The sequence below is a fragment of the Staurois parvus genome, unplaced genomic scaffold, assembly GCF_062004578.1.
Source record: "Staurois parvus isolate SC_StPar_1 unplaced genomic scaffold, SC_StPar_1.0 ptg000619l, whole genome shotgun sequence".
In the NCBI taxonomy this organism is placed as follows: Eukaryota; Metazoa; Chordata; class Amphibia; order Anura; family Ranidae; genus Staurois; species Staurois parvus.
Genome location: NW_028318415.1, coordinates 1,877,726 through 1,900,574, shown reverse-complemented (window position 1 = coordinate 1,900,574; position 22,849 = coordinate 1,877,726). Strand labels below are relative to the sequence as shown.

Genomic DNA, 22,849 nt, shown 5'->3' with positions numbered 1-22,849 from the left:
ACACCATGCAGACTTTGCCCTAAGCACCAAGGTGAACACTCATGTAGGATCCTGTGCCCAAAGAAACTTTACAGGCCATCCCTACAGTGGGGGATTCCGGGTACGGCTCCCAGGGTTTTACCAAGGTTGCGTTAATCCAGATGCACTGCTTCTGTACTATTATATGAAGACAGTGAAGAATATCATCGAAGAGTTTAAATGCAAAAATAAAATAATACACTAGGTAAGCTAAGAGATTTCTCCACAATGGAGAAGTGGAACACCGTTTTAGGACCCTATCAAAAAAACGACATTCGCATGAAAGTAGAAGATTAAACTCGGGGCATATGAATATTTTGCCCATGTCCTGTACTCACAGTGGGCATACCCTCAAAGGAGTATGCAGGGTCTGGGAACCAAGTGTAACATGTGCAGCGAATTTGACATGTTGCACTTTGTACCAAGATTAGTGCCAAATGCAGGATGCAATGCCCAAAGCAAACATCACAGGCCAGTCTCAGATTGGGGTCCAGGTTCAGTCCCCAGGGTACACACGACCAATCCGGAAACTGCTAGGTACAGACAAAGCAAAAAGCAGTGAGATTCAAAATGATAAAAGATATATTTTTAAAAATCCTATTTATACTACCACAGAGGAGAACAGGTCCATCACCTAAGCACACCTGCAACTGGAGCCCCACAAAGTGCACGCAGTTATACAGACAAGTTCTAGGGGTGGCCCTAGCAAACGTTTTTGCCTGTGTCCAATAACATGAAGGCAGCAGCATACCATGGTCTAAGAATGCTAGTCCTGTGTCTTTCACCTAATGATTAAAATACACACACACGGCATACCTTGGTTTACGAATTTAATACGTTCTCCAGGACTTTTCGTATAGCAAAAAATCTGTAAACCGAAATGCCACTTCCCATAGGAATGCACTGAAAACCAATTAATCCGTTCCGTAGGTCAGAAAAAAGTAAACACTGCTAAAATACTGCATGTTCCCCACTGACATCTGAATGTAAAAGAATCGCCGGCAATTAAAAAAATAAATGTAAAAACTGGCGTGCGGTCCCCCCTCCCATCCATACCAAGACCTTCGGGTCTGGTATGGATTTTGATGGGAACTCCCATGCAAAAAAAAAAAGGGTTGGGGTCCCCCCAAAATCCATACCAGACCCTTATCCGAGCATGCAGCCCGGCAGGTCAGGAAAGTGGTGTGGGGGGGGGGGGGGAACGAGTGAGGCCACATGCCCTCAACATGGGGGGGGAGGGGGGGCTTTGGGGAGGAGGGGCTCCCCCCCCCCCCAAAGCACCTTGTCCCCATGTTGATGGAGACGAGGGCCTCTTCCCCACAACCCTGGCTGGTGGTTGTGGGGGTCTGCAGGCAGGGGGCTTATCGGAATCTGGAAGCCCCCTTTAACAAGGGGACCCCCAGATCCTGCCCCCCTTATGTTAATGATTATGGGGTACATGGTACCCTTACACATTCACAAAAAGTGTACATCATTGATGTCACATAGGGTGGGGTCACATGCCCCGCCCCTTACACAAAAAGGTGGTGGTGCCAGTGTGAAGGGTTAATTGCGTAGTTAACCTGACCCAGTAACAATCACTCTCAGGCTATTGGCACTGTAGTCCCGCGAGCTGAAAAATGTTTGTGCAGGGCGCAGCTGAGAGTGGCATTGTTACGCAAGTGACAGCACAGTGCAAAATCGGCTGGTCCTTCGGTCACGAGTTGGTGAGAAGGGCTGGGGTCAACGTTCCGTCACACCCCACGCCGTAGGAGTTCCCCTCAAAATTCATACCAGACCAGCAGGGCTTGGTATGGATGGGAGGGGGGACCCCACACCATTTTTTTTTATTTTATATGGTGCCGGTTTTTAAATGTAATTACCGCTTTTTATTTCCCTGAGTTAAAAGACACAATATTTCCTTTTAGTTTCTAAAAAGAAACAAAGTGTCGGTTAACTCTGGGGTAAGTGACAGCTAATTCTGTGAGCTATAGTGAAAAAAAAAAAAAAAAAAAGCTGGCAATTGCATTGAAAAATCGGCACCGACATTGCAAAAAAAAATTTGTAAACTGAGGCATTATTTTCAATGGATTTTCATTCATAAACCGAAAATAACGTTAACCAAGGCGTTTGTAAACAGAGGCAAACCTGTGTGTGTGTACATGTGTATATATATATTTATTTTTGTTTTTCTTTGTTTTTTTTACAAAGCCAGACCAACAAACACTTTTGCTTCTAACAAAGTGCAGCCTCATTTGTAAAACTCAAGCTTAAATAAAAGGTTACATAACAAAACAGATATAAATTAGGTATGTTGTACCACTTCACATGTAAAGGCAGACGTCGCAATAAGTCGCTTGGAAAGTATGTTTGTTATTTATGAAAGTAGCTATACAACAAACAATATACACAATGTGAACACTTTAGTAAAAATATTTCTCAGAAAGAAATATGTGTATTTTTAGTTGAAAGCACTGTTGGGGTCATGGGATCGATTCCCACCAGGAACACAAACTAAAATTAATCGGTGTGACCAGACAGCCTTCTGAAAAGATTACATTACTTTCCTATGATCTAAAAAGTGGCCAGGCTAACCTCTATAGAAAGAAACATGCCACTGCTGACCTCCTCCTGAAAATGCTAGATGCCAGACTGCTTCAATATTTCCAGTGTCACAGACTTGGAAGAGGTATGCATCCAAACAAGATGAATGAAGTCATAAATCATTATCTGCATACTTTTTCCAGGGTTAGCAACTCGAACTATTGCTGTCAAAGCCAGGCAACTGGAATTTTCAATAGGTCAGCAAAGGCAGCCTCTCGTTTTCTCTTATGTCGGGTGTTCTTAGTAAACAATACAGGATTTGTCAGCAATACATAAATAATCAGGTGGCCCATCAAGAATCATAAGTATCCCCATGCCTTATATTACATCTCCTTTTTGCTGGCCACAGTGTGGCAGTCTCTGCTATTGGAAACATTCAGCAGGAAAGCTTCTCAAATATTTAAGCCATGTGCACTTAATGTGACCCTGAAATCTGTCAAGTGGAGCTCTTATTACCTATTTGTAAAAGGAAACCGCACATAAATTAAGCTGGTAAATTACTGCTCAAGATAGTCTTAAATGAAGTAAAATGAATCAGCTTGTTTTGTTTCAAAGAGCCTGCAAACCCTTACTCTTTGTGCACACAGAATTTTTTTCTCCCCTAGACGCCTTTAATCCAGGGAAGGAAAAAGCAGCACTAAAAAGTGCCTAAAGCCACGTTATGCAAACACGTTTAGCATTTGGGGGTTCATTCATTCCACTGGCCAGTATTTTAATCAGGGAGAATTTTATTAAATCAAGTTGATTTAAATCAAGGTTTAAATCACTAGTGAAAAGGCTCGATTTAAATTATAATTTCTAAAGAGGAACTGTCATCTCTGTCCGGCAGCGACTCCTCCTCTCACCCGCTGCTGACTCACCCACAGTCCCACTCACTTTAACCGCATCCCCACTGCCCTATAGCAGAAATACTGCTACAGGGCTTCAGGGGTGCGCAAAATCACGTACATATACGGGTCCCGTCCGGTAATTACTCGCCGGCATCCAGTGATTTCCAATCACCGACGGGGAGGAGGACGGTTTTATTTACTAACAGTCCTCCTCCTTGTCAGCTCAGGCACACTGCTCTGGATGGCTGTGTACAGCACAGCCATCCAGAGCAGTGATTACAGTGAAACACACACCGCCCCCCAGTACAACACTCCCTGCACACAGTTAACTCTTTGATCGTCCCTCATGTTAACCCCTTCCTGCCCAGTGCCATTAGTACAGTGTCAGTGCTTTTTTTTTTTTTAGCATTGATCACTGTACTGGTATCACTGGGGAAGTCAGTTCCCCCCAGTGTAAGAATGTCCCGCTATAAGTCGCTGATCGGCGCCATTACTAGTAAAAATGTAAAAAAAATCCCAGTATGTATATACCATTTGTAAACACTAACTTTTTTTTTTTTTTAGCAAAGACATGTCGCAGAATACATTTTGGCCTAAATTTATGACGAAATTAGATTTTTAAAATGTTTTTACTGGACATGTTTAATAGCAAAAAAAGGCAAAAATATAGTTTTGTTCTCAAAATTCTTGCTTTTTTTTTTTTATTTGCGAAAAAAAAAAAGCACAGGCGATCAAATACCACAGAAAGAAAGCTCCATTCGTGGGTAAAAAAAAAGGATGTACATTTCATTTGGGTGCAGCGTTAGTTAAAGTAACGCAGCACCATAACGCAAAAAAAGGCCTGGTCAGGAAGGGGAGTAAATCCTCAGGAAGGCAAGTGGTTAATGGGATGGCTGGTGATGCGGCATTGACACAAGGTGAGGGACGTAGCGGCAGCAGGTGAGTGGATGCCCACTAACAGGCGCTGCCATGATGGATCTAAAATGACAGGTACTCTTTAAATGTAAGGAATCTGACTCATTCTTGCTGGTAGTTAGAATCTTTAATATTTGCAAACCAATTAAAGGTTTCCTTTTTTTAGAATAATAAGCTGGCAGGTTAGTAAAACAGTGATATCAGAACCAATTTTAGGTTAACAGGTTAATCACGCATAGCTACACATAACTATTCAAATTCTTTTATTTCATGTTTTTTTCTCATGGTTACTGTGAAATTGTGTGAATGCATCAATGCAGTGCATGCTATCTCAGCTTATAGTGCTTGGATTCATTTAATGAGTTTACCAAAAATGTAAATATTGCAGAATATACATCATATGTACTGCAATTAGGTAAATTACATTTGCATTGGATTCAACTTCTGTGCCTCACTGAATAGTTACGCTGCCTGTAGATGCTGCCAAGACAACAGGCGACCATACTGACTGGGTCAACAAAGTTATGTCAATGCATAAAGTGGAATTTGAAGCAGAACAATACCTACAAATTATGCAAGCTACAGTTGTTCATATGACTTAGATATAGAATTCCCCAACCTTGGTTTGCTACAGGAATAATGGGACTTCAGTACAGCAACTTTGCCAGTAGCCCTGGCTTCAAGAGTATTGCAGAAGTCAGAGTGGGTGGCATACATAGCATGATATGTGCATTTCAGTGCAGGTTAGAGACACAGGTTTGGTCCAGAAATACATAAATTTATGACAACTCCGGAAACTAGCACAATTGTCTGAACAGATATTATTGTATTATTGAAAGACTCAAAAATGAGAAGATATACACAGCACATACCTTGGATCCATCAGGTTTTTCAATAATAAACACTTCACTCCAGACCTGTATACCCGTGGTCTCTCGCTCACATCCTCCCCTCCACGTGAACCCAGTCAATGGCTCATAATTTCCACCAATCCAACTTGATGCGCTCTGGAAAAAAAAAAATAATTTGTCTTTACATTTTATGGTCACTAGTCTAAAGTGTAATACAACCCCAACTCCAAAACAAGTTGGGACGCTGTGGGGGAGATTTACTGAAACTGGTGTACAGTCAGCTTGGCAAAGTAAGTGGCACTAACCAGGAAGAGCTGGATGAACATTTTGCAACTAATTAGGTTAATTGGCATTGGGCCAGTAACATGATTAGGTATAAAAAGAGCATCTTAGAGAGTCAGTGTCTCAGAAGTAGAGATGGACAGAGGTTCACCTATCTGTGAAAAGCTGCATCTAAAAATTTTTGTACAAATTTCAGAATAATGTTCCACAATGTAAACATTGAAAAGACTTTAAACACATCATCATCTACATGTCTTCTCTCTCACACACACACAGAATTTTTAGAAGGTAAACACTAGTATCACGTGGAGATTTTTTTCTGCGCAGGAATCTGCAACATGTGTAAAACTCATTGAAACGTGCATGAAAATTGATGTAAACTGATGTCCCTGCAAGTGAAATCTGCGCATCAGTTTTCATGTATGTATGGTGTGAACGAGCCCTTAAAGTCCATCAAGTCCCTTTAAATGGCTGCACCTGTGACTTTTTTTTTTTTTTTTTTTTTAAACACAGAGGTGCTAATATTTGCAGATGCAAGGATGGTTCTCTAAGGGCTCGTTCACACTTCACTGTTTTTCCAACTCTTGTCAAACGCCCCTATAGCATTTGAAAAGCGTTGGTCCGGCGTTTGCGGAGCATTTTTTAATGCTCTGCAACCGCTGCATGCGCGGTTTAGCAGCGGTTGCAAAGCGTTAAAAAGCCCTACAAACGCCTATATTGAAGTTTGAATGGTGTTACTGCTCCACAAACGCCGGCCGGGCGTTTGCAGAGCGGCACCGTAGACTTGAATAGGAGGCTTCAACTCCTCCTGACTCGACCAGAGGCGTCCGTTTTGCCGCAACGCGACGCTAACGCTCCTGTGTGCACAGCACCATGCTGCAATGTGCAGAATTTTCCCAGGCGTTTGGGAAGCGGTAAAAATGCTTCCCAATCGCCTGTCTGCCGCTTGCAAACAAGGCTACTGTGAACGTAGCCTTAGGGTAGCAAGTTTTGTCATTTTTAGGAAAGCATTCTTGCAAGGAAAACGTGTGTGGTTTAACACTAGGACATGTTTTTGTATTTTCTATAGTGCATGTATAGTCAGTATGTATGATTAAAATTATGTGAGGGAGGAAATGTGCACTTTTAGTTTAAATTACTGTACATTTAGCTCTGTACTGAATCTACAAGCGTTTTATTAGTTCATTGGAAATTCACATATACAGTGAAGGAAATAAGTATTTGATTCCCTGCTGATTTTGAATGGTTGCCCACTCACAAAGAAATGATCAGTCTAAAAATCGAATGGTAGGTGTATTTAATCCCCTATCATTCAGCAGGATTTCTGGCTACCAGGTGTCTTTCATACAACGTGCCTGACCCTTTAAAACCTCTACAGTATTCAACCACATGAAATGTTCTGAATCCAGTCACTCCATGCACCTGACCGAATCCTCCAATCACATGGGAGCATCTAATGTCTCCTCTCAGAATCCCTTTCCTTTTTACTTCCAATATACAGTTGTGACCAAAATTATTCAACCCCCACTGAAATTGAGTGTTTTGGCCAGTTTGACATTGCTTTTGATCATTCAGTCATCTTGCTTACATTTACATTAAAGAGGCACTTGTAGGTCAGACAAATATAACATAACAGTTATAATGAAATAACCACAAATGTCTTTTCTGTGCTCACAGCATTATCAGTTTTATTCAACCCCCAAGTGACATTCAATCTTAGTACTTAGTACAGCATCCTTTTACAGTTATAACAGCTTTTAAACGTGAAGCATAGCTTGACACAAGTGTCTTGCAGCGATCTACGGGTATCTTCGCCCATTCTTCATGGGCAAAGGCCTCCAGTTCAGTCACATTCTTAGGCTTGCGCACTGCAACTGCTTTCTTTAAGTCCCACCAGAGGTTCTCAATCGGATTTAAGTCTGGTGACTGCGATGGCCACTCCAAAATGTTCCAGCCTTTCCTCTGCAACCATGCTCTAGTGGACTTGGAGGTATGCTTGGGATCATTGTCCTGTTGAAAGGTCCAACGTCTCCCAAGCCTCAGGTGTGTGACGGACTGCATCACGTTTCCATCCAATATCTCCTGGTACTGAAGAGAATTCATGGTACCTTGCACACGCTGAAGCTTCCCTGTACCTGCAGAAGCAAAACAGCCCCAAAGCATGATTGACCCTCCACCATGCTTCACAGTAGGCAAGGTGTTCTTTTCATCATAGGCCTTGTTCTTCCTCCTCCAAACATAGCGTTGATCCATGGGCCCAAACAGTTCTAATTTTGTTTCATCAGTCCACAGAACACTATCCCACAACTTTTGTGGTTTGTCCACATGGCTTTTGGCATACTGCAGTCGACTCTTCTTATTCTTTGGAGACAGCAAGGGGGTACGCCTGGGAGTTCTGGCACGGAGGCCTTCATTACGCAGTGTGCGTCTTATTGTCTGGGCTGAAACTTCTGTACCCACATCTGACAAATCTTTTCTCAGTTCCTCAGCAGTCACACGGGGACTTCTCTCCACTCTACGCTTCAGGTAGCGCACAGCAGTCGAAGTCAGCATCTTCTTTCTGCCACGACCAGGTAGCGTTTCAACAGTGCCCTTTGCCTTGAATTTGCGAATGATGCTTCCTAAGGTGTCTCTTGGTATGTTTAACATCTTTGCAATCTTCTTATAGCCATTGCCCTTCCTGTGAAGAGAAATCACCTCTTCTCTTGTCTTCCTGGACCATTCTCTTGCCTTCACCATGTTTGTAACCACACCAGTAAATGTCTAGAAGGAGCTGAGTATCACAGTCATTTTAAAGCTGCCTAATTGGTGCTTATTATGCTTGATTGCTGCTCGGTGACATCCACAGGTGTTTTCAATACCTGATGGAAAGCACCTGTATGAACCTCTGTTCTTCAGAGTGGTAGTCTTTAAGGGGTTGAATAATTGTGGCAATGAAGAAACCACATAAGAACCATTTACTACTGTATTACATAAACAATTGATGTCATTTTAGTTGCATTTGGGTAGTTACAACGTCCTTGTAGGATTTGATTCTGAATACAATTCCAAATGTACACTATAGTCCCTAAACCCCTTTACAGCATTGGGGGTTGAATAATTTTGGTCACAACTGTATATGCTACAGTGAAGGAAATAAGTATTTGATCCCCTGCTGATTTTGAATGTTTGCCCACTCACAAAGAAATGATCAGTCTAAAAATCGAATGGTAGGTGTATTGTAACACTGAGAGACAGAATAGCAACAAAAAATTCAAAAGAAATGCATGTCTAACAAATTATGTACTGATTTGCATGTTCATGAGGGAAATAAGTATTTGATCCCTTTCACAAAACATGACTTCGTACTTGGTGGCAAATCCCTTGTTGGCAAACACAGAGGTCAGATGTTTCCTGTAGTTGGCCACCAGGTTTGCACACATCTCAGGAGGGATTTTGGCCCACTCCTCTTGGCAGATCCTCTCCAAGTCATTAAGGTTTGGTGGCTGACGTTTGGCAACTCGAACTTTCAGCTCCCTCCACAGATTTTCAAATCGGATTAAGGTCTGGAGACTGGCTAGGCCACTCCAGGACCTTACTGTGCTTCTTCTTGAGCCACTCCTTTGTTGCCTTGGCCGTGTGTTTTGGGTCATTGTCATGCTGGAACACCCATCTACGACCCATTTTCAATGCCCTGGCTGAGGGTAGAAGGTTCTCACCCAAGATTTGACAGTACATTGCCCCGTCCATCATCCCTTTGATGCGGTGCAGTTATCCTCTCCCCTTAGCAGAAAAACACCCCCAAAGCAGAAAGTTTCCACCATCATGTTTGACAGTTGGGATGGTGTTCTTGGGGTCATAGGCAGCATTTCTCCTCCTCCAAACATGGCGAGTTGAGTTGATGCCAAAGAGATTGATTTTAGTCTAATTTGACTACAACATTTTCAACCAGTCCTCCTCTGCATCATTCAGATGTTCAGTGGAAAACGTCAGATGGGCCTGGACATGTGCTTTTTTGAGCAGAGGGACCTTGCAGGCACTGCAGGATTTCAATCATTGTCGGCGTAGTGTGTTACCAATTGTTTTCTTGGTGACTGTGGTCCCAGCTGCCTGGAGATCATTGACAAGATCCTCACATGTAGTTCTGGGATGATTCCTCACTGCTCCCATGATCATTGACACTCCACGAGGTGAGATCCTGCATGGTGCACCAGACCTAGGGTGACTGACAGTTGTTTTGTATTTCTTCCATTTGCGAATGATTGCACCAACTGTTGTCACCTTCTCACCAAGCTGCTTGGCAATAGTTTGGTAGCCCAGTCCAGCCTTGTGTAGGTCTACAATCTTGTCCCTGAGATCCTTGGACAGCTCTTTGCCATGGTGAAGAGTTTGGATTCTGATTGTTTGATTGCTCCTGTTGACAGGTGACTTTTATACAGGTAACAAAATGAGATTAGCAGCACTCCCTTTAAGAGACTGCTTCTAATCTCAGCTTGTTACCTGTATGAAATACACCTGGTAGCCAGAAATCCTGCTGAATGATATGGGATCAACTACTTATTTCCCTCATTAACATGCAAATCAGTGCATAATTTGTTAGACATGCATTTCTTTTGAATTTTTTGTTGCTATTCTGTCTCTCAGTGTTACAATACACCTACCATTCGATTTTTAGACTGGTCATTTCTTTGTGATTGGGCAAACATTCAAAATTAGCAGGGGATCAAATACTTATTTACAATACAATGGTGTTGCACAGAGCAGTCCGGATTCTTCTCTTCTGGGGTCCCCCGCTGGCGCTCCTGGCCGCTCCCTCCAGTCAGGTGCCCCACAGCAAGCAGCTTGCTATGGGGGCACCCGAGCAGGTGTGCTCCTGAGCCGCAGCTCTGTGTGTCCATTCACAACCCTGCCCCCTCCGTCTCCTGATTGGATCACTGGCTGTGATTGATAGCAACTGGAGCCGATGGCTCTCGCTGCTGTCTCAGCCAATCAGAAGTGAGAGTCCCCAGGGAACCAAGGCTCTCCTGGAAATCGCAGGATAAAGTGGGGGCTCAGGTGTAAGGGGGGGGGGGGGGGCTGGGGGACTGCTACAAACAGAAGGTGTGTGAGCTCCTTGAGGACAGGGACTGCTGTGAATGTATAATAAGTATGTTATGTTCTGTGTAAAATTGATGGCACTATACAAGTACCTGAAAAAAAAGATTTGTTGCTCTACTAGGTGAGCAGGTCATCTTAACCCAAGGACAAAAATAAACCATATTCCACCTTACCACCATGGACAAAAATGTATCATATTCCACCTTACCTGTCGTCATATGTGGTGGCCAAATTATTTTCCTTTATTTTTCAGGGTTCCCATGCTCCACGCCCCCACCCTTTTCAATTGGTGACAAATTCCTGCCCTAAGGTGACAACGCACCTTTACTAGATCTATGGAAAAGCAGCATTGTCATAACCGCTCAAGGTTTCAATTCAGTGCAAAGAGGTTACCATGACACTGGATTTCTGGCAGGATCAGCAAGTCTTTTTCTGCACTTGCAAAAATGTACTTAAGGTGGCAATAAACCCATTATTTTAAAATTGCTGACAGGTAGGGCTTTTATGACAGAAGAGATACAATCGGTCTGCCTGTCAGTTTTAATATACACAAAGCAGCACATGTGCAGCTCACAGTGTATTAACAGCACCCGATCTATGCTGAGATGATGGGACTCCTGTGTGCCTGCGTGGGAGTGATGTCATCGTAACCCAGTCATTCAAGCGGCCAGAGAGACAGAACAGAAAGGAAGACTGGGCAAAGATGCAAGCGCCCGGGACACGTGATCTGTGACTGGAGAACAGGGAACATTAGGACAGGCAAGTCTGTTATAATGTGCTAGTATGCGGAGCAGTGCATAGGAGTACATTATGACTTAAACAGGAGAGATTTCTTTTTTTTTTTTTTTTTTCTTCTTCAAGGAGTTCATTACCGGTTTAACCAAAAAAGAAAAATAATGCAGCCCCCCCAAAAGCTGGTAAGGTGCCTATTTAAAATTCAGTCCATAATCTGCAATTCTCAGGGCACTGCTTTGATAACTCCCTCATGAACATGCAAATCAGTGCATAATTTGTTAGACATGCATTTCTTTTGAATTTTTTGTTGCTATTCTGTCTCTCAGTGCACTGCTCAGGGCACTGCTTTGATAACTCCACACCATGTCTGTATTTTACATTTATAAAAAACAAAGCAAACTGTGGTCTGTGAGTTTCTTCTTCGCCTTGGAAATCCACACAAAAGCATATGGTCATGATAGATAGATATATATATATATATATATATATATATATATATATATATATATATATATATATATATATCTAACAGCAAGGATCAAGTAGAGTAGGACAGAGTTAATAAGAAGCTGATATTCTAAGGGCTGTACAAAGGGGAATTACATGCACATTGAGTTAAACGTGGATTATTGTCTGAGCGCAATGTAAGATAGGATGCAGCTCTAACTTCCACCTGGCAGTACTAGGGTCATTGGTTCAAAACCCAACCACAGCCCCTCCTGCCTGGAGTTTGCATGTTCTCCCTGTGTCTGTGTGGGTTTCCTCCGGGTGCTCCGGTTTTCTTCCACACTCCAAAGACATGCTGGTAGGTGAATTAGCTCCTTTCTAAATTGTCCCTAGTATGTGTATGTATGAATGTAAGTTAGGGACCTTAGATTGTACGCCCCTTGAGGGTTAGGGACTGATATGAATGTACATTATATATGTAAAGTGCTATGTAAATTGACAGCGCTATATAAGTACCTGAAATAAATAACCACTCCTGAAGTCCTATGTGAAGATGGTTGATTATTGTCTGGAACAGTTTGGCTGCCCATTTTGCACCAACTGACTGCAGGAATTAGTAACTATACTGTATCCAATTAGCAGTTACAGCAATACAGTATGGCTGGCTTCCATAGCATCTCAGAGTTGAAAACAGGCCACATAAGGGAGACATTGTAGTGAAAAAGTGTAAGCTAAAAGTAATGTGGGAAACAATCCATAAATTTACACACAAATCTAACAAAAGGATCTGCCATTCATTTTCAAAAGGCAACCCAACATACACACGTGGTCAAAACAAAACACACCGGACTCTTAGTGCACCAAGAGGCATGTGCTCTTTATTGCCTGTGGTGTGCTAGGAAAAAAAAAAAATCAAGCCAGTATATTTTTTGCTACACTAAATGGGCATGCTTAAAGCAGCATGTCAAAAAGTGCATGAAAACACATGCAAAAAAGTGTGAAGGGGCCCTAAAAGAAAGACAAAATGTTTACCTGACTATACATGAATCGAAGCATAAAATCAAGCAAAAACGATTTCCCTTTGCGAAAAGCACCAGCTACAGACACAACCACCACGTTCAAATCACGTATGTGTTCCTGCATCAAAACGCGCTCCAGGGCCTTTTCATCGAGCTCAAAGTTATGGTCATCCTCGTGAGCCAGGACTATCTGGATGGGGCATGGCTTGTCCATCATCTCAGCGTCAGAGTCAGAACCAAGCTGGATGTCTTCCACATTATTTTCATCTGCAAAGAGAAAAAAAAAAGTGATTGCTACACCTCAGAAAAGATAATTGCTTTGTTAGCAACACATGATCAGGTGACTAGAGGCAAAGTGATATTACTGATTACTGTACATGAATACCAGGAATGATGACTCTGCATCTAATGCTGGCCATAAAAAGAAAAATATGTTTTACAGACTCAAGGGGAAAAAAAGGCTAAAAAAGTAAACAAAATATTCCAAAAGGCTCAAAATCAATGATATGCAAGGGTGAAGGCAAACCACTATTTATTAACAGGTATGCAAGGCTATAAAAACTTTAAACAAAACCATACAACCCTAAAAGCTAATATTACATTTTGTGACTTGAAATAATTTAACATTAGAATACCGACAGAGATAAATATTACAAGCTTAAACATTTGCACATTTATGCATGCATATAAAAAGGTCCTGGAACAGCTACTTGGCAGAGCAAACTTTAAAACTTTTAAAATCAACAACACAGTTGTCATTTACACACAACAGAAAAGTGAAGACAGACATCAGCAGTTATAAGGCTCCATGCACACTGGGTGTTTTGATAATGCTGGTAACGTTAGCGGTGTAAAGTCATGTTAAAAACGTGAGTTTTTCAGCAGGTTTTGTATTAGCATTTAGCAGCGTTTTGCGTTTAAAAAAAAAAAAAAAATTTTTTTTTGGTCAAAAAAATGTCCATAAACGCTGGTCTGCAGCAATTTACTACGTTTTTCAGTGTTAGAGCATTTTTACAGCTAAAAAAACTCCTCTAGAAACCCACTAGTCCTGGGTTTTTTTTTCCCAGCCAAAAAACGCTGATTACAGTCTGTATGCATGGACACAAAGGATAACATGCTGGGGGGGTTTACTGGCTGCAAAAAAAAAAAAAATATCAAAAGCCAAAAACAGCAGCTGTAAAAATGTCCAGTGTGCATGAGGACTTAAACTGAATGAGGATGTACCCATGTGCTTACATCAACATTTTTACCAGCCTATAATATTAATATATATATATATATATATATATATTTTAGATTTTATTACATATACACACCTCGGTTAACGCAAGTTTCGGTTTACGAATGAAAATCCATTGAAAATAATGCCTCGGTTTACAAACTTTTTTTGCAATACTAAGTGTATGTCAGTGCCAATTTTTAAAATGCAATTGCTGGCTTTTTTTTTTCTTCACTATAGCTCACAAAATTAGCTGTCACTTTACCCGGAGCTAAAGGATACTTTGTTTCTTTTATCTCGGAAAACAAACTAAAAGGAAACACTGTTTCTTTTAACACAGGGAAATAAACTAAAAGGAAATGTTTTTTCTTTTAGATGGGGGGAAAGTGATAGCTGATTTTCTGAGCTTTAGTGAAGAAAAAAAAAAAAAGTCAGTAATTACATTTAAAAACGGGCACCAACCTATAGTGACCGTGACCTTTTTTTTTTTTTTTTACTTTTTTCTGACCTCCGGAATGGATTAATTGGTCTTCAATGCATTCCTATGGGAAACCGCATTTCGGTTTACAAATTTTTTGCAATATGAAATGTCCCGGAGAACACATTAAATTCGTAAACGTGTGTACGTGTGTGTGTGTGTACGTGTGTGTGTGTGTACGTGTGTGTGTGTGTACGTGTGTGTGTGTGTGTGTGTGCGTGCGTGCGCGCACATACATATATACACATACAAACTGTAGGGGAAAAAGAGGAAAGGTATTGCAGAACCATTGTTTATTAAAAATTAAGCAATTATTCCTTGATTAATACTGTGATTTATGTGGGTGACTATGTCTTTAGAACTACAAGAGCCATCTCTTTCACTCCTTACTGATGGTCGCATTCTGCCAATAACAAGTGGAAAGCCAAGTAAAGGAAGTGCAGTTACAATGACAGGACTGATGCCAGTGAGGCATGCTAGAATTGGTGTTTTCATTGTACAGCAAGAGACCAATGAGGCATGCTGGAGGCTGGACTGGACTGGACTTCTAGCAAATCTCAGTAATGTAGTAAGCCTTGAGATGCCAGTGACGTATGCTTAGCCTTGAGCCAATGTCAGGTCCCATACATTTCTATCCTCACAATTACCTTGTAAATGCCACTTTCCAGAAGACAATCACAGTGGCTATTTTTGGGCCACAGAAGGTACACATCTGACTGCAGCGCTCCACAGGAAGTCTACACATTTGTTCAGCAATTCAGCCGTTGGCCATAACCCTAATATAATCTTGTTCATTGGTGAGAAGAAATCAACACCACAAAAGATTTGAGCAAAATGTCCGCTTATTGTTAGCAGTTTGGTTCCAGGTGTCTAGTCTCAGTCATTAACATGGGTGTGTGCCACTCCAAGGAGCATCGTGCTCTACCTTGCAGAAATCCATGCCTGGTGATCAGCAGGGGCAACAGCTGTACCAATTGGACAGAATGTCTGCAGCTTAACCATGCACTAGATTGGCATAGGACAGAGGTGCTCAACCTAATGAAGAGCGAGGACTACTTAAACTGTTACCAGACCCACAACAGTAAAATCAGTCTGTATATGCAGTAAAGAATGCTTGTTATACTCACTGTGGAACCTAATGGGTTAATCCTCCATTTGTGTAAAAAGAATGTTTGATTTTATCTTTTCTGATCCTCCCCTTCTTCCACAGTCACAATCCATCTGCTGATAGTACAAAGCCTTGGGAGGAAGCCGCACATGCTCAGTTTGGTGAGTATTGCTAAAGATTTTTTTCTTTTATTTTGGGGAGGGGGGGGGGAGGGCATGCATGTGATCAGCACAGGGCCAATCAGCACTGTCCAGACAGAGGGACAGGGGTCCTGCAGGCTCATATGAAAATCAGGAGAGAATGAAAATTCCTCCTACAAGCTGTAACCAGTGCTTTGCTGGACACTAAAGAAGCCACAAGACTGCTCCAACTGTTGATGAGAAAACGTATTTAGCAGTTTATATTTACTAAAATAATTGCATTTCCACGTTGTGTGTACTGTGGGAGACCAGATATAGTGAATACAGGGTCCTAGGTTTAGTAACACTAAGTGATTTGGTAACTGGAGCAGGCCACAATGAAATGAAATGTGTGACAGGAGTCACTTTGGGTGGGGGGCCCGTGGAACCCGGCTCACTTTGGAGAGGTGGGGAGACCCCTGTCTCAGCTCCCCATATCCCTCTTATGTGTAAATCACCCTGTGCCTGTAAGGGGTACAGGGTGATCTGTCCTAATATTGTGTGGGCTTTGTCTCAGACTGTGTAGACATGTTTAGGAGATAGGTTGGGTGAGGGGTTGTTGATTGTTTAATGTTATGTGACTGCATCCCATTGATCTATTGTCTGTCTGGCTTGTGAGCAAACTATTATGGGATGTATGTGTTTATGTGTATTAGCTTAGTGGTGGTGGTGGGGGTGTCTCCAGCAGCCCTCCCTCCTGATGGGACTGTCTGCTGGTGTGAAGTTTGAATACCTGTGTGTCTATTGTTACTAACTGTAGATTGTCCCGCCCTGTGTCATTATGCAGGGAGGGGGGATTGTCCCCTGAGTGTATATATCTTGTATCTGTGTTCAAATAAACTAGTCTACTCTGGTTTACTTCAAGACTGGTGTTGTCTAGTCTTGTATGGTCGGCTGTGGTGTCTGTTGTCAGTGTTCGGACGGGGAAGCAGTAGTCTAACGAAAGTACTCAAGCGCAGTCTGGGTCGGTTCTGTTACAAAATGAATCAAAATTTAAAACTTTTTCTTTATAGTTTATCATTTTCATTTTGAATGGCATAATTAACATTTTCCTCCTGAAGCCGCTGAATGCCAGCAGTCGGGAGAGGAGGAAAAGCCGTCTTTCAGCAGTTGCAGGAGCAAAATAGAGGGGATCAGTTTCTCCTGTCCAAGTGTAAAACAGAACACGACAGGAAGGCCACAGGGAGTTTTGGTAAAAACATGTCTCAACTATGGGGTTTTACCTGCCCCCCCAAACCAAAAACGTAAGTGAGCCCTTTCTGTCCTGAGCTCCGAATAAAGCTGGTTTCACATTGATGCACTGAGATTTACCCGCACTGCGAGTGCAGCGCAGTGCCCCGGTGGGTTAGCTGCGCTTAATATTTCTTGCGAGTGTGGTGCATTTTCTGAAAGCGCACCATAACACCTGCATTCAGTTTTTCTGATTTGAGGTTGAGGGCCACATCAGAGAGTTCCAAGGACCACTTGTGGCCCACAGGTTGTGCACCCCAGTGTAGGACATATTGTACCTTACTTAAGCAAAAAAGCCTGCTATAACTGAATTTAGGCAAGTTCTCATTTTTTTCCAGGATATGTTTATAGGTATTTTGATCGAAGTTCAAGGACACCTTATAATAAATTACAATTTTGCAGACGATATTTGGTACACAATTAAAGAAGATCATTTCAGCCGCACAGAATAGATGAAATAAGCTGGTAGTCCTTATAAGCAGCAGTGCTTTCATAGTCCTATTTCTATCCTTCAGAGAGGAGACAGAAATAGCAGCAAGTTCTGCTTAAGACTTTGCATTCCACTGGGATGTGCAGCTACCACAATATGCAAACAGTCGATTTGATTAGGACAGAGGACTGGAGAACAGAGCAGAAAATAGACTAAATTTCCCTGCTCCTATAGTGTAGAGTTAACCCAATTATGCCATCATTTAACACCATGGGAGACCTGCACTGCTTGGTCAGATCTGAACAAAAAATGAACATATTAAGGCCAATTAAAACAAGAGATTTTACTTGTGTCTAAACCACATGCTTCCAAGCAACGAGACAACAGCTTTGACTATCACTTGACGCATAGAGTTGTTAAAAAGTATTTATATAAAACATTTCCAGTATAGAAAAACATTTCATCTTACATAGACTGCATTAGAAACTTGAAAAACTGAAAAAGCAGATTACTAAGGCTAGGTTCACACCTATGCAGTTTGCGTTTGATCTGTTTCTGCATTGCATTTTGCGTGTTTGTGCCGTGTTTTGCAGGTTCTTTTTTTTCTTGTTGCTAGGCAGATTTAAAATGCATCAAAAAAGCATTAAAAAAAAAAAAAACGTACTACATGCTTTTCTGCAGAATTTCTATTGAAGTCTATAGAACCAAAAATGCAATTTTTTGCATTCAAAAAAGTCCCTTACCCTTTCCAAAAAACGCACCAGGTAAAAATGCGGAGATGTGAACGTGTCCCATAGGCAATCATATTAAATGGGCTGTAGTGCGTTTCTGCAAAACACTGCAGAAAACGCTTAGGTGTGAACCTAGGGGAAAAACAGTTCCAAAACAGACTGCTGTGTAGGAAACTCATATTTCCAGCTAGACTAAAGGCAGGAATACATGGTAAGAAAATCAACAAATCAGTCATCCGATGACCAACAAATCAGTCATCCGATGACCAACGAAACAGCGTTCGTTGGTTGAAATCGAGGCACACATTAACCAATCGGGAAAAAAAAAACGTTCGTCGAGCAATCAATTTCATATGTAGTGTTGACGTCTTTCATACAAGTGGAAGTGATGAAGTGTGCGTGTGACCTTGTAGCCATGCCCTTCCGCGTTCAATGCCCTGCCGCCCAGGACAAGCGTTCAATGCCCTGCCGCCCAGGAAAAGCATTCAATGCCCTGCCGCCCAGGAAAAGCATTCAATGCCCTGCCGCCCAGGAAAAGCATTCAATGCCCTGCCGCCCAGGACAAGCGTTATCCTTTGTTGCAGGGACCGGCATTAGAACGTATTAACAATTGATACTTTGCGAGCTCCGAAGTGGAAGCATCTTCGTACATACGGTTGATATTCAACATGGATGAGGATCAGATTACAAAAACTAGTATAATTACACTTGGTGGTTTGGGTATCCAAAAATATAAACATACAACATGCAAAAGAAGAATTTCGACCAAGCTGTGGCTGCAGAACCGAGACCAATATTCACACAAACTAATTCGAGAATTAAAGGCGAATAATCCAGATGACTACAGGAACTGAGGATGTCTGATGCCTGTTTCCAACAACTATACATTAAACAACAACTGATACATACAAATATAATATGCATAATTCGGTTTTCATTATCTAATTTTTTTCCGTTCGTGTTTATGAAAATTCCTTGGACATAAACATCTTCTGTTTCGTGATAGCACTTGATAGATTTTTTTCGGACGACCGTCATACCACCGCATAGTTCGCATGCGAAACAACATTTTTCAATGTAAGTTCAACCTGATTTTTTCATCCACAATATCGTTATCGGTTATAACATCCTGCTTAACAACGAAGAAGGTTAGATGGGACCCAACCTTTTAGGATCTCTATCTTGGGAGGATGGAGGATATGGGGGCCTCAGCACATCTTTGCAGTTCATGAAAATGCCTACAGACTTGAGTGAGTAGATGTGATTTGCTAATGTGAAATACAGCCATCACAGTACTACAGTTGTAGGAAATCCACAGATTACTCCTTTGGATGATCCAAATGGTTACAAGCTCCTCCAGAGAAGCAACTGTACATACAAAGACTGACAAGAACAGATGACTGTGCCGACAACACTGACTGGTTGATATGACTGCCCCATCTTCTAGTGGATTTTGACTGAAAGTTATTCAAGCACGGTGTACTAGTCATCTAGAAATACATGAAGTCCTAACCTCTGGGCTAGAGAAGTTGCATAACTGCTTTCATGGGATTTATATTTAGTAAAGTATCACTAGACATTAAAGTAGAACTACAGGTAAAATGCTTTTGTTTTTTTTTCATTTTGGATACAGCAAGGAAGAGTTATAACCCCCATCAGATTCCTGCCCAGTGTCATTATTACAGTGTCAGCACTTTTTATTATCACTGTATTAGTGTGATTGGGATGTCAGCGGCACTTCGTTCCCCTCCAGTGTCAGAATACCCGCCGCAGTCCAGCTATAAGTCGCTGATCGCTGCCATTACTGTAACAGCGTATTCCCAGAGATGGACGCGGTTCAACCATTTTGGTTTCAACCTCCATCTTGGCAAAGGGGTTAACTGTCCTGACACTTATATTTCTCCCTTATCCTTCCCCCACCCCTCCCTCTCACTGAGAGGAGACATCTGGCCAGTGTGTGTGTATGTGTACTGTTTATGGGTCACTGGCCGGGCAAGGCCAAGGTTCTTCCCTAAACAGGGGAATGGTCTTTCACTTCAGAACCACCGCCTGCTGGGAAACTTTAAAACAGGCTGCCAAGCCTAAGGAAGTTAAGTTAAAGACATCTCCCATTCTTAACATCAATATACCACCTGGGGAGACCTGTGCCTTTTGCTCTGAAACGTGATCTGCTTCCATCCAAGGCTTAATGGCAAGTAACTTAACCCTTTAAAAAAAAAAAAAATATATATATATATATATATATATCTTAGTTACATCTCCTCTGTAAATATTTTTACTGCACCTGTTTGACCCTTTTAGTACTAAATCTTTCTTCTGAAAGTGTTGAACTGTTTCTATAGCTCTTAATTGCAATTTACGAATCTTTAAAGTGACGCTACTGTAGGTTTAACTCTCTGTATAACTGGCCTGTGTCAATGACCGGGTTATGCGGATGATTATTTCAATTATTATAGTGTTATAGCGATATTGCGAGTTTCCCCTTTCTCTGAACAAAAAGGAGGTGGTGGCAGTGTGAAGGGTTAAATGCGTAATTAACCTGATCCAGTAACAATCGATTCAGGCTGCTGGCACATCGATCGGTACCCATTACCTGGAAAATCGTTGTACAGGGTACAGCTGGGTTTGGCATTGTTACGCACGTCACATCGCGGTCGTAGATCGGTTAGCCCTTCGGTCACGAGTTTGTTGAGAAGGTCTGGGGTCTGACGCCGCAATTGTGACAATTACTATTATATATATATATATATATATATATATATATATATATATATATATATATATACCGTATTTGCCGGCGTATAAGACGACTGGGCGTATAAGACGACCCCCCTACTTTTCCTGCTAAAATGTAGTGTTTGGGCTATACTCGCCGTATAAGACTACCCCTCTTCCAATGCACACCAGTGGGAGGAATAGTGCCCCATCATTGATGTCAGTGGGAGGAATAGTGCCCCATCATTGGTATCAGTGGGAGGAATAGTGCCCCATCATTGGTATCAGTGGGAGGAATAGTGCCCCATCATTGGTATCAGTGGGGGGAATAGGTGCCCCTTCATTGGTATCAGTGGCAGGAATGGTGCCCCATCATTGGCATCAGTGGGAGGAATAGTGCCCCATCATTGGTATCAGTGGGGGGAATAGGTGCCCCATCATTGGTATCAGTGGCAGGAATAATGCCCCATCATTGGTGTCAGTGGGAGGAATGGTGTCCCATCATTGGTGTCAGTGAGGGGTGGAATAGTGCCCCATCATTGGTGTCAGTGGGGGGTGGAATAGTGCCCCATCGTTGGTGTCAGTGGGGGGGGGGAATAGTGCCCCATCGTTGGTGTCAGTGGGGGGGAGGAATAGTGCCCCATCGTTGGTGTCAGTGGGAGGAATAGTGCCCCATCGTTGGTATCAGTGGGAGGAATAGTGCCCCATCATTGGTATCAGTGACACCAATGATGGGGCACTATTCCTCCCACTGACACTTGCTGACCCTGTTCTAGTACGGTGCTGCTGCAGCCAGCATATGTGGTTGCAGCAGCACCTCTACACAGAGCACTTACCTGCTGCTCCGGCACTCAATTTTCGCGGGGTCGCTCGGCTCCGCCCCCTCGCCGGTGATTGGCCGCCTGTGTGCCTTTCCCGAGCTACAGTTCTGGCGGCCAATCACCGGTGAGGAGGTGGAGCCGCGCAGCCGCACGAACATCCAGTGGCCGAACTGAAGGAGACGCCGCGCTTCCTGGACCGGATCGTCGTGGGACTGGATCCAGGTAAGAGACGTCAGCCCCTGCAAACCCCTGTACTTAATGCCGCAGCCCCCCTAACATGTGTACCGGCGTATAAGACGACCCCCGACTTTTGAGAAGATTTTCAAGGGTCAAAAAGTCGTCTTATACGCCGGCAAATACGGTATATATATATATATATATATATATATATATACACTGCCATTTGTAGACACTTTAACTTTCATGCAAACCACATGTATTGGGTTTTTTTTTTATAGCAAATTCATGTAGCAGAATACATTTTGGCCTAAATTTATGACAAAATGATTATTATTATACAGGATTTATATAGCACCAACAGTTTGCTCAGCGCTTTACAATATAACAGGAGACAATACAGCAACAATACAGTTCAATACAAGAGGGTTAGGAGGGCTTACAATTTAAGAGATTAGATTTTTTTAAAAGTTTTTTGACTGGATAGGTTTTATAGCAAAAAGTAAAAAATATTTTTTTGTTTTCAAAATTGTCTGTCTTTCTTTGTAGCGCAAAAACAAACAAAAAAACGCAGAGGTGATGAAATACCACCGAAAGAAATCTCTATTTGTGGGGACAAAAAAAAAGAAAGGAGGACATAAATTCATTTGGGTGCAGCGTTGCATGACTGCACAATTTTCAGTTAAAGTAACGCAGCAGCAAATTGCAAAAAATTGCCTAGTCAGGAAGGGGGTAATCTTCTGGAGGGCATGTGGTTAAGGGAATTTCATGGGGACCCCCAGGTCATCAGAAATAATGTCCCTATTAGACGATTCCCCCTCTATTACTTTTCTGGGGACAACCCATATCCACTCTATACAAAAATAAAGTTTTGCCTTTAGTTATACTTTAAATATATTAAAGTGTATGTTACCCCAACATTTCATATTCCTGATGTGTTTGTCTTACCATGTACCTATATTAAAAATCTTCCTTTGACATTTTACCGCTTTCAATACACGAGTC

The 22,849-nt window shown here is 42.1% G+C and overlaps 1 protein-coding gene across 3 annotated transcripts in view; it reads right to left on the bottom strand.

Annotated features, from left to right (window-relative positions):
* The window catches only part of ATL2 (atlastin GTPase 2), a 153,404-nt gene that overhangs the window by 73,411 nt on the left and 57,144 nt on the right, over positions 1–22,849 (bottom strand). For all 3 annotated transcript variants that reach the window (XM_089693271.1, XM_089693270.1, XM_089693269.1), the window contains exons 2-3: positions 12,770–13,023; positions 5,219–5,353 (exon numbers count right to left, since the gene is read on the bottom strand). In XM_089693271.1, the coding sequence (XP_089549397.1) occupies positions 5,219–5,353; positions 12,770–13,023 (389 nt within the window). The remainder of the gene's footprint in view (positions 1–5,218; positions 5,354–12,769; positions 13,024–22,849) is intronic.